The following is a 14,993-nucleotide window of genomic DNA, read 5'->3' on the forward strand; positions in this document are numbered from 1 at the left end:
TCCAGACAGATGTTGAGATATCCATGGAGAGGGCAAAGATAACACAGGCATGGTAGAAATGGGTCAGGTTTGGCATTAGAGAACAGGTTGGGTTAGAAGGGACCTCCACAGCTGCCCCAGCCCAATCCCTGCAGCCAGCAGGGACAGCTCCACCAGAGGAGGCTGCCCACAGCCCTGCCCAGTCTCACCTGGGATGTCTCCAGGCCTGGGGCCTCAACCACCTCCCTGGGCAACCTGTTGCAGGAGCCTCAGCTCCCCCAGCCTGTGCCCACAGCAGAGCTGCTCCAGCCTCTCATCACCTCTGTGGCCTCCTCTGGAGCCTCTGCAGCAGGTCCATGTCCCTCTGGTGCTGAGGTGCCCATGGCTGGCCCCAGCCCTGCAGCTGAGCTCTGCCCAGAGCAGAGCAGAGCAGAGGGGCAGGAGCTCCTCTCTGCAGCTCTGCCCACGCTGCTGTGGGTGCAGCCCAGGCTGCCCTTGGCCTTCTCTGCTGCCAGTGCCCACTGCTGGCTCCTGCCCAGCCTCTCCCCCCCAGCACCCCCAAGCCCTTCTCTGCAGGGCTGCTCTCAGCCTCATCCCCCCCAGCCTGTGTTGATAGTGAGGATTGCTCAGCTCAGGTGCAGGCCTCTGCCCTTGGTCTTGTTGAACCTCATGAGGTTCTGCTGGGCCCTCATCCCCAGCCTGTCCAGGGCCCTCTGGATGCTATCTCTTCCCTCTGGAATGTCACAGAAGGGGAAAGGCACTGAGTGATTTTAGAGCAGAAGCATGCAGAGCAATCAGAGCTTACCCCAAGCCATTGCACAGGCAGATCACAGACTCAGGGAATCCTGGAGTCGTTCAGCTCGTGGAGTCCAACAGCACTGCCAGGGCACCACCAAACCAGGCTGCTCAGCACCACAGCTCCACAGCTTTGATACCCTTCCAGGGATGGGGACTCCACCACTGCCCTGGGCAGCCTGGGACAGGCCTGGACAACCATTTGTGAGAAGAAATTATTTCTTGTGTCCAGCCTCTCAGGGGCTGCAACCCCTGATGCAACTTGGGACCATTTCCTCTTGTTGCATGTGAGGAGTCCACCTGGCTCCAGCCTTCTTTCAGGGAGTTGGAGTGAGCCAGAAGGTCTCCTCTCAGCCTCCTCTTCTTCCAACTTAAACAACCCCAGCTCCCTCAGCTGCCCCTCCCCAGCCCTCTTCTCCAGACCCTTCCCCACCTTTGCTGCTCTTCTCTGGCCCTGCTCCAGCTCCTCAGTGTCCTCCTGGCACTCAGGGCCCACAGCTGAACCCAGCACTCAAGGGGTGGCCTCAGCAGTGCCCAGCCCAGGGGCACAATCCCTGCCCTGCTCCTGCTGCCCACACCACTGCTGAGCCAGGCCAGGCTGCTGCTGCCCTTCTTGCCCACCTGGGCACCCCCTGGCTCCCCTTCAGCTGCTGCCACCCAGCACCCCCAGGGCCTTTCCTGCTAGGCAATTTCTAGAGCCTTCAGTGATGAGCAGTGAGGGAAAAGCAGTGGATGCACAAATGTAGTTGGGAAAGGGGAGGGGGGAACCCCAAATGGCTTTTGCCCCCCCAACATGCATCCCCACTAAGGGATGCAGCCACTTCATCTGCTGTGGATTTGTGTGCTCTGGAGTTCAGCTGTAGGGAGCAGCAGAGCCACAGCTTCTGCCCTGACCACCTGTGTGTGGGCACCTTCTCTGGTGTAATTTCCTGTCACTGCTCCAGAGAAATTCTCTTCACCCAAATTTTGTGAAGAAATGCATCAGTGAGGGAAAAATGAATAAAACATGGGGGAGCAAATCCCCACTGCTGGCATTTTGTTCAGCAGATGAGAAGTAGATGGGCACCAGGGCTGGGCAGGGAAAGAGGGAAACGTTCTTGTAAGAAATGAGCACCTGTAGTGCCACCCAGCAGAGCCCTTTGGTTGGAAATGCTGAATGGATGTCCTGTGCCCAGCCCTGCGCAGCTGGCAGCTCGTGGGGCACTGCCCTGTCCCCATCCCCTCACCTACAGCAGACTTCCCTCCCCAGAGCCCTGCCGGAAGTCCTCAGTTTGGGCTGTCCCAGCTGCTGGACCCCCGAGCTGGGGCTGATAACTGAGAGTTTTCTGCAAGGAGTTAAAGCTGCAGAGAAAGGCTGCAGCTGTGGCAGGGTGGAGCAGGCTGGGGAGAATCTTTCAATGTAGTAGAAACAACTGCAGGTGAAATCTGGAATATTAAAACACAAACAGAAACAGATACAGAGCAGCAACAGAGAGCCACAGAACCACCTGGGCTGGAAGGCACCTCCACAGCTCCCCCAGGCTCCCCCTGCAGCCAGCAGGGATAGCTCCACCAGAGCAGGCTGCCCACAGCCCTGCCCAGCCTCACCTGGGACATCTCCAGGCCTGGGGCCTCAACCATCTCCCTGGGCAACCTGTTGCAGGCTTCCAGCAGCCTCCTGCTGCAGAGCTTGTTCCTCACATCCAACCTCAATCTGCTCTGCTCTGCTCCCAAACCATTGCCCCTGGTGCTGTCCCTGCAGCCCTTTGGCCACAGTCCCTCTGCAGCCTGCTTGGAGCCCCTGCAGGGCTGGCAGCAGCATTAAAGTCTCCCTCAGCCTCCTCTGCTCCAGCCTGACCCCCCCCCAGCTCCCTCAGCCCCTCCTCACCCCCAGCTGCTCCAGGCCCTTCTCCAGCCTCGCTGCCCTGCTCTGCACAGGCTCAGCCCCTCCATGGCCTTCCTGCAGCAGGGCCCAGAGCTGAGCACAGCACTCGAGCTGTGGCCTGCCCAGTGCTGAGCACAGGGGGATGGGCACCTCCTGCCCCTGCTGCCCACCTGTGCCTGAGCCAAGCCAGGAGGCCATTGGCCTGCTTGCCCACCTGGGCACTGCTGCCTCATGCTCACTCACTGCAGCCACCCCCCCAGGCCCCTCTCCAGGCTGCAGCTTCCCAACCACACACCCCCAGGGCTGCAGCTCCCCAGGGGCTGCTGTGAGCCAGGGGCAGGACCTGGCCCTTGGCCTTGTTGCACTTCACCCAATGAGCTGCCCAGACCCCACTGCAGAGCTTCCCTACCCTGCAGCAGATGGGCACAGCCACCCAGCTTGGTGCCATCTGCAGACTCACTGAGGGAGCCTCAATGTCCTCACCCAGACCCTGGGCAAAGACATTCAAGAGCACAGGGCCCAGCACTGAGCCCTGGGGACACCACTGGTGCCTGGGTGATAGGACAGGATGGGATAGAGCAGAACAGAGCAGGACAGACTAGGCTAAGGTTCTGCCATTCCTGATCCATGTCTCACTCTGGCTTGGCAGGGGCAGCCCTGGGGCTTGTCCTGGCCTTTGGCACTGCTCCATCAGCTGCTTCCAGTCCAAGCACCAAGCCCCAGCTATTTGTAGTGAGAACTGAAGAAATTCCTTCTTGGCTCTCCTGCTCTTCTGTCTTTCTCTCTTTTCCCCTGCTGGCTGTCCCGTGGGAGCTTTGCCAGGTCTCACCCTCACTTGTCCACACCTCCAGCCCCGTGCCCATGGCGAGATGCTGCAGGCAGCCTTGCTGCTGGTTCTGCCCGTGGAGAGCAGTGGTGTTGCTGGGTTCTGCAGCAGGAGCCCCCTGTGTGCTGCTGCTGCCTCTGCAAACTCACAGCTTGAGTCTTCTCTCCCCCAGGAGATGCTGCAGAGCTCCCCAGCAGCGCTGCCGCCCACCTCCAACCCGCCGCCGGGCATCGTGGTGCCAGCGGCCGCACTGCCGCCGAGCAGCTTAGCCGTGGGCGCCGGCAGCGCCTCCCCCGCCGTGCCAGGTAGGCAGCAGCGCAGGCTGGCAGGGGCGGGTGGGATTGCGGCGGGGTTCAGTACCCACCTGAGCCTTCCTTCCGCAGGTGGAGCCTTGTACCAGCCTGTGACGATGGTGACGTCGCAGGGCCAGGTGCTGGCCCAAGCCATTGCCCCCGGTGCCCTGCAGATCCCCAGCGCCCAGGTAAGAGCTCAGCTCCCTTGGCAGAGATATTTTGCAGTGCTTCAGGAAGCAAACAAAAGGCCAAAATGTCTCCCCCGGGTCAGTGCTTGGAGTCTGCTCAAGGTTTCATCAGGCAATGGTAATTAAATGCCCCTGGGCAGCTGGGGGCAGCAGAGCTGGGCTGAGGGCTCGGCTGTGGGGTACAGCAGCCGGACAGTGCCAGCTGGAGCCTGGTAGCATGGACTAGGTTATGGCAGGATATTACTGCAGTCGCTGTGCTGTGTGGTACCAGCAGCACAGATCACAAATCTCTGCCCCTGTCTCACCCTACAGGCATGAGAAGGAGATTCTGCTCCGGAGTTGTTTGTAGAGAAGGGCACCAAAGGTGGGGAAGGGTCTGGAGAAGAGGGCTGAGGAGGGGCAGCTGAGGGAGCTGGGGGTGCTGAGCGTGGAGCAGAGGAGGCTGAGAGGAGACCTCATTGCTCTCTGCTGCTCCCTGCAAAGAGCTGGGGTTGGGCTTTGCTGCCTAGTCTCAAGTGATAGAAGGAGAGGAAGTGGCCTCAAGTTGTGCTAGGGGAGGTTTAGGTTGGACGTGAGGAACAATTTCTTTGCAGCAAGAGAATCCAGGGCTTGGCACAGGCTGCCCAGGGAGGTGGTGGAGTCCCCATCCCTGGAGGTGTTCCAGAAACCTGTGGGCATGGCACCGGGGCCATGGTTTAGTGCCATGGTGGGGCTGGGTTGATGTTGGACCAAATGACCTTGGAGGGCTTTTCCAACCTTAAGGATTCTGGATTTCAGAACCCAGCATGGTGGAGGCTGGAAAGGTCCTCTGGGGATGCCCCAGCCCAAGCCCTGCTCCAGCAGGGCACCCCCAGCAGCTTGCCCAGCAGCACAGTGCCAGGGGGGTTGGAAGCTCTCCACACAAGGACACTCCACAGCCTCTCTGGGCAGCCTGCTCCAGGCTCCAGCACCCTCACAACAAACAACTTTCTCCTCCTCTCCACAGGCAGCCTCCTGCCTGCCACTCTCTGCCTCTTGCCCCTTGGCCTGCCACTGCCCACCACTGGCAAGAGCCTGGGGTATTTTTTGGCTCTTCCATTCCTTTCCCTGCCTACATGGGGGCAGAGCAGAAAAAGCAGAGAATCCCAGAATGGACTGGGCTGGAAGGGACCTCCAAAGCTCACCCAGCCCAACCCCCTGCGGCCAGCAGAGACATCTCTGGAGCAGGCTGCCCCTGTCCAGCCTCACCTTGAGCATCTCCTGGGCTGGGGCCTCAACCACTTCCATGGGCAAACTGTTGTAGAGCTCCAGCAGCCTCCTGGTAAAATCCTCTCTCAGTGTTTCTTTCCCAGTTTAATTCCAGGAGCCTCCTGAAATGCAGCAGAAGCCACTCTGGGCACAGGTGGCAGCTCCCTGGCAGTTTTTTTTTGCCTGCAGAATGCTTTTTGCTGCTCCTGTCCTGACCATCTCCTCTCCTGCCCTTCAGCCTTGGGCTGGACCCTGCCTGGTTGGAAAGGCATGAGCTGAGGGCACACCCGGGCAGGGAGAGAGCCCTGGACAGGCACCTCTGGATGCTATGCCCATGCTGCCAGCCTGATGTATGCAGGCAGAGCCCGGGGGATGGCAGGGATGTGATGTTTAATTCATCCAGAAAGGTTTGGTTGAAGGCTGGGAGGAAAAAAGGGACAAAAAGCTCCTTCTAAACAGCAGCACTGAGCTGGCTGCTGGGGGCTACACCCCCAGGAAAACCTCAGGGGCAAGAGACTGGGTGGGTGGTGGCTTGGGGTGGCAGTGAAGCACCAGGGGCTGATTTGGGGTTGGGTTTGCTGATTTGGGGTTGGGTTTGCTGATTCCTGGGGTTGGTTTTGCTGATTTTTTGGTATCAGTTTCCTCCTTTTTTGGGCCAATTTTGCTTGGGTTTGGGGATGGTTTTCTGGTTTTTTTGCTGCTCATCACCATTCTCAGGCCGTTCTCTCCCCATCCTCTCCTCTCATCAGGTCAACTTGGATCTCAGCTCCCTCCTGGATGGTGAGGACAAGAAGTCCAAGAACAAAAGAGGTGTCCTGCCCAAACATGCCACCAACATCATGCGCTCGTGGCTCTTCCAGCACCTCATGGTGAGCACTGCAGCCGCAGCAGCACCTGAAGAGCTGGGGGGAAAGGGAAAACCCCTCTGAACTCAAACAACTGGAGGCAGAGTGTCTGAATTTTCTTGGAGAGGCAGCAAATGGCTTTGGTTTGCTGCTGGGAGTGTGTGTGGGTGATCACTTCCACCGCAGGGGCACAAACGCTCTCTGGATGCGTAAAGAAGCAAACCGGAGAGGAACTTCCATCGACAGTTGAGGATGTGCACTGCAGTGTTTGGGTGTGTGTTTTTTTTCCCAGTTCAAAGCTCCCAAATGCCACTTCTCAGCAACCTGGAGGGTGGAAGCTGCCTCATGGGCATGGCTGAGGCACATCAACAATCAGCTGAGACACAGGAAGACAAAGCTCCCATGCTTTGGGGGTGAAGCTGGGGCCAAACAGCGGGATCTCAGAGGATATTTTGGTGCAAGGTTGTTTGCCCACCAACAGGTCTGGGAGAAGGGCAAAAAAGCTCAAAACCCTTCTTCCTCTCACTGAGCTGGAGAGGAAAGCCCCCAGAAGCTGCTTACCAGGGGCTGCAGGAGGTGCTCCAGGAGGGTGGGAGACCTACAGGTAATGGCAAGACAGACCAGCATCTCCAAGGAGGAACTCAGGGGGCAAGATGAGGCAGGATGTGGAGCAGCAGCTGGTTAGGAACTTTGCAGCCTGCTTTGTCATGGGAAATGTTGGATTTATTGCACTGGGGACAAGAGCAATCCTATGGGAGCCCATCCCAAGCTGTGTGCCAAGCTCCCCTGCTCCTGGAGGGCTAAAGTGCAGGTTCACAAACAGGAAAAGGATTTAGAAGACCAAAATCTGAGGAGTAATTTTCTGCCAGGTGCCAGGAGAACCTCATGGTTTGAGATTTGCCAGAGTGGATCAAAGAACTGCCAGGATGGGTGGTTGGAGCTCTGCTCTCAGCCTGCTTCTCATGGGCAGGAGGTTCTTGAGCTTCCCCATGGGGTTGCTCCATCTGACCCCACAGTGCTGTGGGTTTAACCATGAGGGTGTTCAGCATTTCAGTGGCTTTGAACATTCTGGAGCAGCAGGAGAAGGAATGCTGGAAGAGGGCTACAAAATGGGAATCCTCAAAAAAGAGCCACTTGGAGCCCATTTGGTGGCCACTGCTCTTGAATGTTTTTATCAGGGCTGTAGACAGGTCAAGGCACCAGCAGCAGTGTGCAGCTGGCACCGAGATGAGTGGTGCTGCCCACATTCCAGAGGGAAGAGATAGCATCCAGAGGGCCCTGGACAGGCTGGGGATGAGGGCCCAGCAGAACCTCATGAGGTTCAACAAGACCAAGGGCAGAGGCCTGCACCTGAGCTGAGCAATCCTCACTATCAACACAGGCTGGGGGGGATGAGGCTGAGAGCAGCCCTGCAGAGAAGGGCTTGGGGGTGCTGGGGGGGGAGAGGCTGGGCAGGAGCCAGCAGTGGGCACTGGCAGCAGAGAAGGCCAAGGGCAGCCTGGGTTGCATACCACAGCAGCGTGGGCAGAGCTGCAGAGAGGAGCTCCTGCCCCTCTGCTCTGCTCTGCTCTGGGCAGAGCTCAGCTGCAGGGCTGGGGCCAGCCATGGGCACCTCAGCACCAGAGGGACATGGACCTGCTGCAGAGGCTCCAGAGGAGGCCACAGAGGTGATGAGAGGCTGGAGCAGCTCTGCTGTGGGCACAGGCTGGGGGAGCTGAGGCTGTGCAGCCTGGAGAGGAGAAGGCTGCAGGCAGAGCTCAGAGCTGCTGCCAGCCCTGCAGGGGCTCCAAGCAGGCTGCAGAGGGACTGTGGCCAAAGGGCTGCAGGGACAGCACCAGGGGCAATGGTTTGGGAGCAGAGCAGAGCAGATTGAGGTTGGATGTGAGGAACAAGCTCTGCAGCAGGAGGCTGCTGGAAGCCTGCAACAGGTTGCCCAGGGAGGTGGTTGAGGCCCCAGGCCTGGAGATGTCCCAGGTGAGGCTGGGCAGGGCTGTGGGCAGCCTGCTCTGGTGGAGCTGTCCCTGCTGGCTGCAGAGGATTGCGCTGGGGCAGCTGTGGAGGCCCCTTCCCGCCCAGCCCATTCTATGGCTCTATGATCCCTGAGGCCCCAGCGGGACAGGAGTCTCATGCCATGACTTTGGGTGGTTTTGCCAACAAGTCAACACCTTTTGGGGTGCAAAGAGCTGGCAAACAAGTCACAGGGATCAGCACTGGCTCTGTGTGAGGCTGCTGCAGTAGTGACAATTTCAGTTTGAAGTTGGAAAAGAAGATTTTAGCCCAGCTGGGAGGAGGCTGTGGCAGCTGAGTGATGCAGTGCCCCAGAGCCGGGACTTTCATCTGACAGGAGTGTAGTGATGACAGCAGGTTTGGAAGCCCAAATCCCACCTTGACCAGCAACCATTGACAGAAACCCACTGAAAGAAAGAGAAATGAAAGAAAAATTAAATTTCCTTGATGGAAAACCTTGGGAAAGCCTTAAGGAGCCCAGGGAAGCAGCAGCCTCCTGGATGCCACTGCTGAGCTTTGCAGTTTGCTGGTGCAGGAAACACCAAGTCTGGGGTGGGGAAATAAAAAAACCCACAACTTCCTCTCCTTCCACTTCTGGGTTGTTCTGCACACAGGGACCTCAGCTTGCTGCCTCTTTTCTTTTTCCTCCCAGCATCCCTACCCCACAGAGGATGAGAAAAGGCAAATCGCTGCCCAAACCAACCTGACCCTCCTGCAGGTCAACAACTGGTGAGTGCACGGCACTGCCCGCAGCCTCCTGCCACCTTTGGGCATTGTTCAGTGCTGAAAAAAGGCTTTTCTGGGCTAAGTTGGGCGCTTAGAGCTAATTTTTGGGAGACTATGGGATGCTGACTTGCTGCCATCCGTTTGCGATGCCTCAGTGCCCTCTCCTGGCAAGCCTGGAGAAGTCCCCGCCCTGGTGGAACATGGCACAGATAAAGCAGGACACAGCCCCAGCTGTGGCTCCGTGCAGACACTGCCCAGGGTTTTGTTTTGCAACTCCTTGAATTTTGATCGACAGCAGCAGAAGGGGAGCCAGGGGGTGCCCAGGTGGGCAGGAAGGGCAGCAGCAGCCTGGCCTGGCTCAGCAGTGGTGTGGGCAGCAGGAGCAGGGCAGGGATTGTGCCCCTGGGCTGGGCACTGCTGAGGCCACCCCTTGAGTGCTGGGTTCAGCTGTGGGCCCTGAGTGCCAGGAGGACACTGAGGAGCTGGAGCAGGGCCAGAGAAGGGCAGCAAAGGTGGGGAAGGGTCTGGAGAAGAGGGCTGGGGAGGGGCAGCTGAGGGAGCTGGGGTGCTGAGCGTGGAGCAGAGGAGGCTGAGAGGAGACCTCATTGCTGCTCTGCAGCTCCCTGCCAGGAGCCTGCAGCCAGCTGGGGCTGGGCTCTGATGCCTAGGATCAGGTGATAGGGTAAGAGGAAGTGGCCTCAGGTGGTCCCAAGGCTGGACATGAGGAACAATTTCTTCACTGAAAGGGCTCTCAGCCTGGCCCAGGCTGCCCATGGTGCTGGTGGTGGAGTCTACATCCCTAGAGATGTCTCAGAGATGTGGTGCTGAGGGCCATGGCTTAGTCCCAGCCTAGGCAGAGTTAGGGAAGTGCTGGACTCCAGAGTCTTGAAGGCCTCTTCCAGCTGAAACAGTTCTGTGAGTCTGTCCCACACTTGTGTGAATTTAGTGCTGGAGTCCTCAGCTCTGGAGTGGTTTCAGAGCCCTGGAGCTGTGGTGCTCAGGGCCGTGGCTTGGTGGTTCCCTGCCAGTGCTGGGTTGATGATTGGGCTCCGTGAGCTTGGGGCTCTCTCCCCGGCAGCAGGGACTGTGAGCTGGAGCTCAGAGCTGCTGCAGCCCTGCCTCTGTGCCGCCCTCTGACCCGCGCAGGTTCATCAACGCTCGCCGGCGCATCCTGCAGCCCATGCTGGACGCCAGCAACCCTGACCCAGCCCCCAAGGCCAAGAAGATCAAATCCCAGCACAGACCCACGCAGCGCTTCTGGCCCAACTCCATCGCTGCCGGCGTCCTGCAGCAGCAGGGAGGCAACTCGGGGACGAACCCTGATGGTAAGGACCAGGCCTGCTGGGCTCTGCCCTTCCTTCGCTGGGTGCCCACAGGCTAAACTGCAGCTTCACTGCTGCTCAGGGGCTCTAAAGCCCTGCACCCCACGGGGGAAGAAAATGTCTTGTCAGGGGAGGTTCTCCTCCTGCTCTGCTCTGCCCTAGAGAGGCCACATCTGGAGTCTTGAGTCCAGCTCTGGGCTCCCCAGTTCCAGAGGGACAAGGAACTGCTGGAGCGAGTCCAAGGACTGGCTACGAGTATGGTGAACAGAACATCTCTGTGAGGAGCAAAGGCTGAGAGCCCTGGGGCTGAGAGGCTGCAGGAGAGCAGCCCCAGAGGGCATCTGCTGAGTGCTCAGCAGCAAGAGCTGAAGGAGCTGTGGGGGGCAGGAGCCTGGGGCCAGGCTCTTGGCAGTGGTGGGCAGTGGCAGGCCAAGGGGCAAGGGGCAGAGAGTGGCAGGCAGGAGGCTGCCTGTGGAGAGGAGGAGAAAGTTGTTTGTTGTGAGGGTGCTGGAGCCTGGAGCAGGCTGCCCAGAGAGGCTGTGGAGTGTCCTTGTGTGGACCCCCCTGGCACTGTGCTGCTGGGCAAGCTGCTGGGGGTGCCCTGCTGGAGCAGGGCTTGGACTGGATGATCTCTAGTGGGCATCACTTGAGACAGCTCCTGAGGTGCTGGGGAAGGAATAAAAGGGATAAGATGAAAAGATGAAGATGAGAACAGATGAGACAGGACATGGAGACAGGAAGGGAAGGTGAGAACAGATTATGAAAATGAGGAGTAGAGGACATGAAGAGGAGAGATGAGACAGGATGAGAAGAGGGAAGATGAAGAGAGAACAGCTGATGGAAATGGAAGAGCAGAGCTGAAGAGAGCAGAAATGGGAATTGAACAGACAAGATGAGAATGGCCTGGACAGGATGAGAACAAGCTGAAGAGAAGGTGGAAATGAAGAGCTGGAGACAGCATCTGCCAGCCCAGCCCAGCTCTGCCCTGCCCAGCCCCCTGCTTTCTTACAAGTGAAGGCTTCCTGCTAGAGAGCACAGACACAGGAGCTAAAAAGTCAAGGGCTAGGTCTGACAAGTGGCTGGGGCAGATGTGTGACCCTCAGGGTGCTGAGGTCTGGGTGACTCTTGCTCTGTGCACCTTTGGGTCCCTTTCTGGCAGCTGTGGACCCCTCCCTGTGTCTGTGTGCACTGTCCCCCCGCAGGGTCGCTCAGCATGGACACGCTGCAGCCACTCTCCTCCACCACTGCCACCATTGCCATGCAGCAGGCCATGCTGGCAGCCCACGATGACTCCCTTGATGGCACCGAGGAAGAGGAGGAGGATGAGGAGGATGAGGAGGAGATGGAGGAGGAAGAAGAGGAGGAAGAGCTGGAAGAAGAGCCTGGTGGCCTCCCAGCAGCACCCAGCAATGACCTCAGTTTGGAACACAGTGACTCACTGGAATAGCTCCTGGTGTCCTCCTCAGCTCATTGGCAGCACTGGAGTTCCCCTTCCAGGTGCCAAGAGGCCTGGCAAGAACAACCCTACTGGTGACAGAAACGCAAACTGGAGGCACTGGGGGCACCCTGGCAGCCCCTGGGAGCGCAGGAACCACCCCCGTGGTGGCGGACCTGAGGGACACATGTTTACAGGGCACCTCTCGTGGCCAAGTCATTTTGGGTTTTTCAGGTTTTCTTCTTCTTTCCCCCTTTTTTCCCCTTTGTTTTTGGTAAGAAAAAGCATTTGGGGGGCAGCTCTTTCCCCTTGCAGCACGCAGATGCTGTCAGGTGCTGGTGGATTTTTACCCTGGGCCACCATCACTTGGATTACTTGGTGCAAAAAAAGAACCCACCCCACCCACTCCACCCCAAGACTGATGCTTTGTGGGGTTTTCCCCCCAGAGAGTTGCCTCATAGGCAGAAATATTGGGAAGGGAAAAAAAAAGATCACTGAGTGCAAATTCTGCTTCAGGTCACATCTGAGGAGGGTTTCCTGCTGTTGACCCAAGGGATTGCCCAAACCTCCCTGCTTTGGCCCCAGTCCTGCAGCCACAACTCTGGACACAACTTTCTGGAAAAGAGGAAGTTCCACCCAAACATTTTAATTTATGTGCTCAAACCCCATGGAATCTGGAACAGAAAAGACCCCAAACCTTGTCCTTGAGGGCTGAGACTTGAACTGGGGCAGGGCCTGCAGGAGTGAGACTCTGCCAGGGCGTTTGGCAGCAATGCAGGAGAAGGGGGAGGGGCAGTCTGGAAGTGCAGATTTTCCCTCAGAGCTGAATGGTGACCCCCAGAGCTCGCCCAGGTGCAAGGAGGCTTGAGAATGGTGCTCAGGAAGATGTTTTCTCCCTGAATCCATCCACCCAAGTGGTGGAGTTCGACCCCAAAGTGAGCCCCAAGCAGCTCTGCAAAACAAAAAACACCAAAATATTTTGGGAGGAACTGTTGGCAAAAAAAAAAAAAAAAGCAAAAAGCAAATGTCACCTTCAGAGGTGGCAGAAGGGAAGCACAGAAAGGGCTCCTGGAGGAGCCAGGCAGAACTAATAAAGGTTCCTGCTGGGAATGCAGCTCCTGGGAGCAGGATTTCTCTGGTGGCTTTTTGCTGGGTTTTGTCTGTTTTTGGGGCTTGGAGGAGCTGAGCTAAAAAAACCCAACAAAAAGCAGCAGCTGGGGGTAAAGGAAACCAAGTGATGGAATGGGCAGAAAAGCCTCTCTGGATCCAGACCTGGTGTGGAAGTCATCCGGGTCCCGTGGAGGGTTCAGTGTAATTTAGTGTGAACTCATCACCAGTCGCTATAAAGTGCTACAAGAGGTCCTGCAGCTCTTATTTTATTGGCAGCTTCTTCCCCTCAGCAAAAAGGCCCCAAATCGGTGAACAACTCCCCCAGATGGGTCATCAGCCCCCCAGAAGGGGCAAAATTCCCCTCCAAGAGGTGACTCGAGCCCAAAACAGGTGAGAACTGACCCAAATCCACAACAATCCACAGCCAAGCACCAGGGATTGGCACTGCCAAAAGCGAAGCTGCCTCCAGAACTGACTCGGAGATCTGCCCCCAAAATCTGCTATTTTGACCCCAAAACTGAGTGATGCTTGCCCTGAAATGAGTTGTTACTTAAAAATGAGTTGATTCTCCTCTCAAATGACTTCTCCCCTCAAATCAGTCTCTAACGAGTGACACTCTCCCCCAAAACATGTCCTGATCACCCCAAAGTCAGTCCTGATGCCCCATCAAAAAGGAATTGGTGGCACCCAAAAGCAGCAACCTCTCCCCAAACTGAGTGGTGCTCCCTCAAAATAAGCGGTGCCCACCACAAAAGCCCCCAGAGATGGGATGCTCCCCCAAATCAAACTGTTTCCCCCTCAAAGAATGGGATTTGCTCCCACTGAGGAGTGCTTACTGCAAAATCAAGGGGGACTTTTGAGTGGACTCCTCACAGGAGTGATCTCAAACCCATCTTGGCCCCCAAAATGCTTCCCCTAACTGAATGATTCTCCCCCAAAATGAATCACTCTTCAGACAAGCAACTTGCCCCTAAATCATAGAATAGGTTGGAAGTGACCTCAAAGCTCATCCAGCTCATACCCCCACCATAGGCAGGGACACCTCCCACTGGAACAGGTCACTCAAGGCCTCATCCAGCCTGGTCCTGAACACCTGCCTGAGCAATCTGTGCCAGTGTCTCACCACCCTCACTCCTTCCTCACATCCACTTTCAATCTCCCCTTTGCCACTTCAAACCCATTCCTCCTCCTCCTCTCATTCCCAGACCTTCTCAATAGTCCCTCCCCAGCCCTCCTGCAGCCCCCTGCAGCTCCTGCAAGGCCACTCCAAGGTTTCCTGGAAGCCTTCTCCTCTGCAGGCTGCACAGCCCCAACTCTCTCAGCCTGTACTCAGAGCAGAGCTGCTGCAGCCCTCTCAGCATCTTGGTGGCCTCCTCTGCGCTGGCTCCAACACTTCCATGTCCTGCTTGTGCTGGGGGCTGCAGAACTGCCCCCAGGACTGCAGGTGGGGTCTGAGGAGAGCAGAGCCAAGGGGCAGAATCCCCTCCCTTGCCCTGCTGCCCACACTGCTCTGGCTGCAGCCCAGCACAGAGTTGCTGTCTGAGCTGCACTCTCACTGCAGGTTCCTGCTGAGCTTTGCATCACCCCAGACCCCCAGGTCCTGTTCCTCAGGGCTGCTCTCAGCCATTCCTCACCCAGCCTGGAGCTGTGCTTGAGATTGCACCCACTCAAGTGCAGGACTCAAACCCATTCAGCCCCTCAAAATGCATGATTCTCCCCCAGAATGAATCACTCCTCAGATAAGCAACTTGCCCCTAAATGAGTGACTGTCTCTCAAAAGACTGAATTTACCCCTCCAAATCACCAAATTCACCCCCAAAAGACCAAATTTACCCTAAAAATGATCACACTTGCCACCCAAGTCACCAAATTTACCCCAAATGACCAATTCCTCCCCCCCAAACAACTGAATTTTTCCCCAAAAGGACCAAAAGTGCTCCACGAAGGACAAGAATTTCCCACCCAAATGACATTTGTCCCCAAAATCACCCTCAGAATCGCCAGGGTCATGCCAAACATCACTGAATGTACCCCCCCAAATTACTAAATTTATCCCCCAAATGACCAAATTTTCCCTCAAATGATCGAATTTGCTTCCCAAAAGACCAAATTTGCCCTCAAAATGAGCAAATTTGCCCCCAACTTCCCAAAATGACACAAATCACCCGATTTACTCCTGAAACGACCAAATTTGCCCCCAGAATGACCATTCTCTTGTCCAAAACTTCACCAAATTGCCCCCAAGGGGATGAGTCCCCAGAGATGAACCCCAGTTGCCATCTGTCCCCTGAGAGGTGACCAGACCAGAGCCCCTCTGCATCCCTAAAGGGAGGGGAAGTCAGAGCAGAGCTTGGTTCTGCCTTGAGCCGCAGATGG

General features: G+C 57.1%; 1 protein-coding gene across 7 annotated transcripts in view; it reads left to right on the plus strand.

The window, feature by feature from the left end:
• PKNOX2 (PBX/knotted 1 homeobox 2) overlaps nucleotides 1–13,198 on the plus strand; it is a 140,403-nt gene extending 127,205 nt beyond the window's left edge. For all 7 annotated transcript variants that reach the window (XM_064173326.1, XM_064173332.1, XM_064173333.1 and 4 more), the window contains 6 exons: nucleotides 3,637–3,769; nucleotides 3,848–3,945; nucleotides 5,922–6,041; nucleotides 8,677–8,753; nucleotides 9,897–10,075; nucleotides 11,275–13,198. In XM_064173326.1, the coding sequence (XP_064029396.1) occupies nucleotides 3,637–3,769; nucleotides 3,848–3,945; nucleotides 5,922–6,041; nucleotides 8,677–8,753; nucleotides 9,897–10,075; nucleotides 11,275–11,519 (852 nt within the window). In that variant the 3' untranslated portion in view covers nucleotides 11,520–13,198. The remainder of the gene's footprint in view (nucleotides 1–3,636; nucleotides 3,770–3,847; nucleotides 3,946–5,921; nucleotides 6,042–8,676; nucleotides 8,754–9,896; nucleotides 10,076–11,274) is intronic.
• The last annotated feature ends 1,795 nt before the right edge of the window (nucleotides 13,199–14,993 follow it).

This window comes from Pogoniulus pusillus, chromosome 38, assembly GCF_015220805.1.
Source record: "Pogoniulus pusillus isolate bPogPus1 chromosome 38, bPogPus1.pri, whole genome shotgun sequence".
NCBI classification, from domain to species: domain Eukaryota; kingdom Metazoa; phylum Chordata; class Aves; order Piciformes; family Lybiidae; genus Pogoniulus; species Pogoniulus pusillus.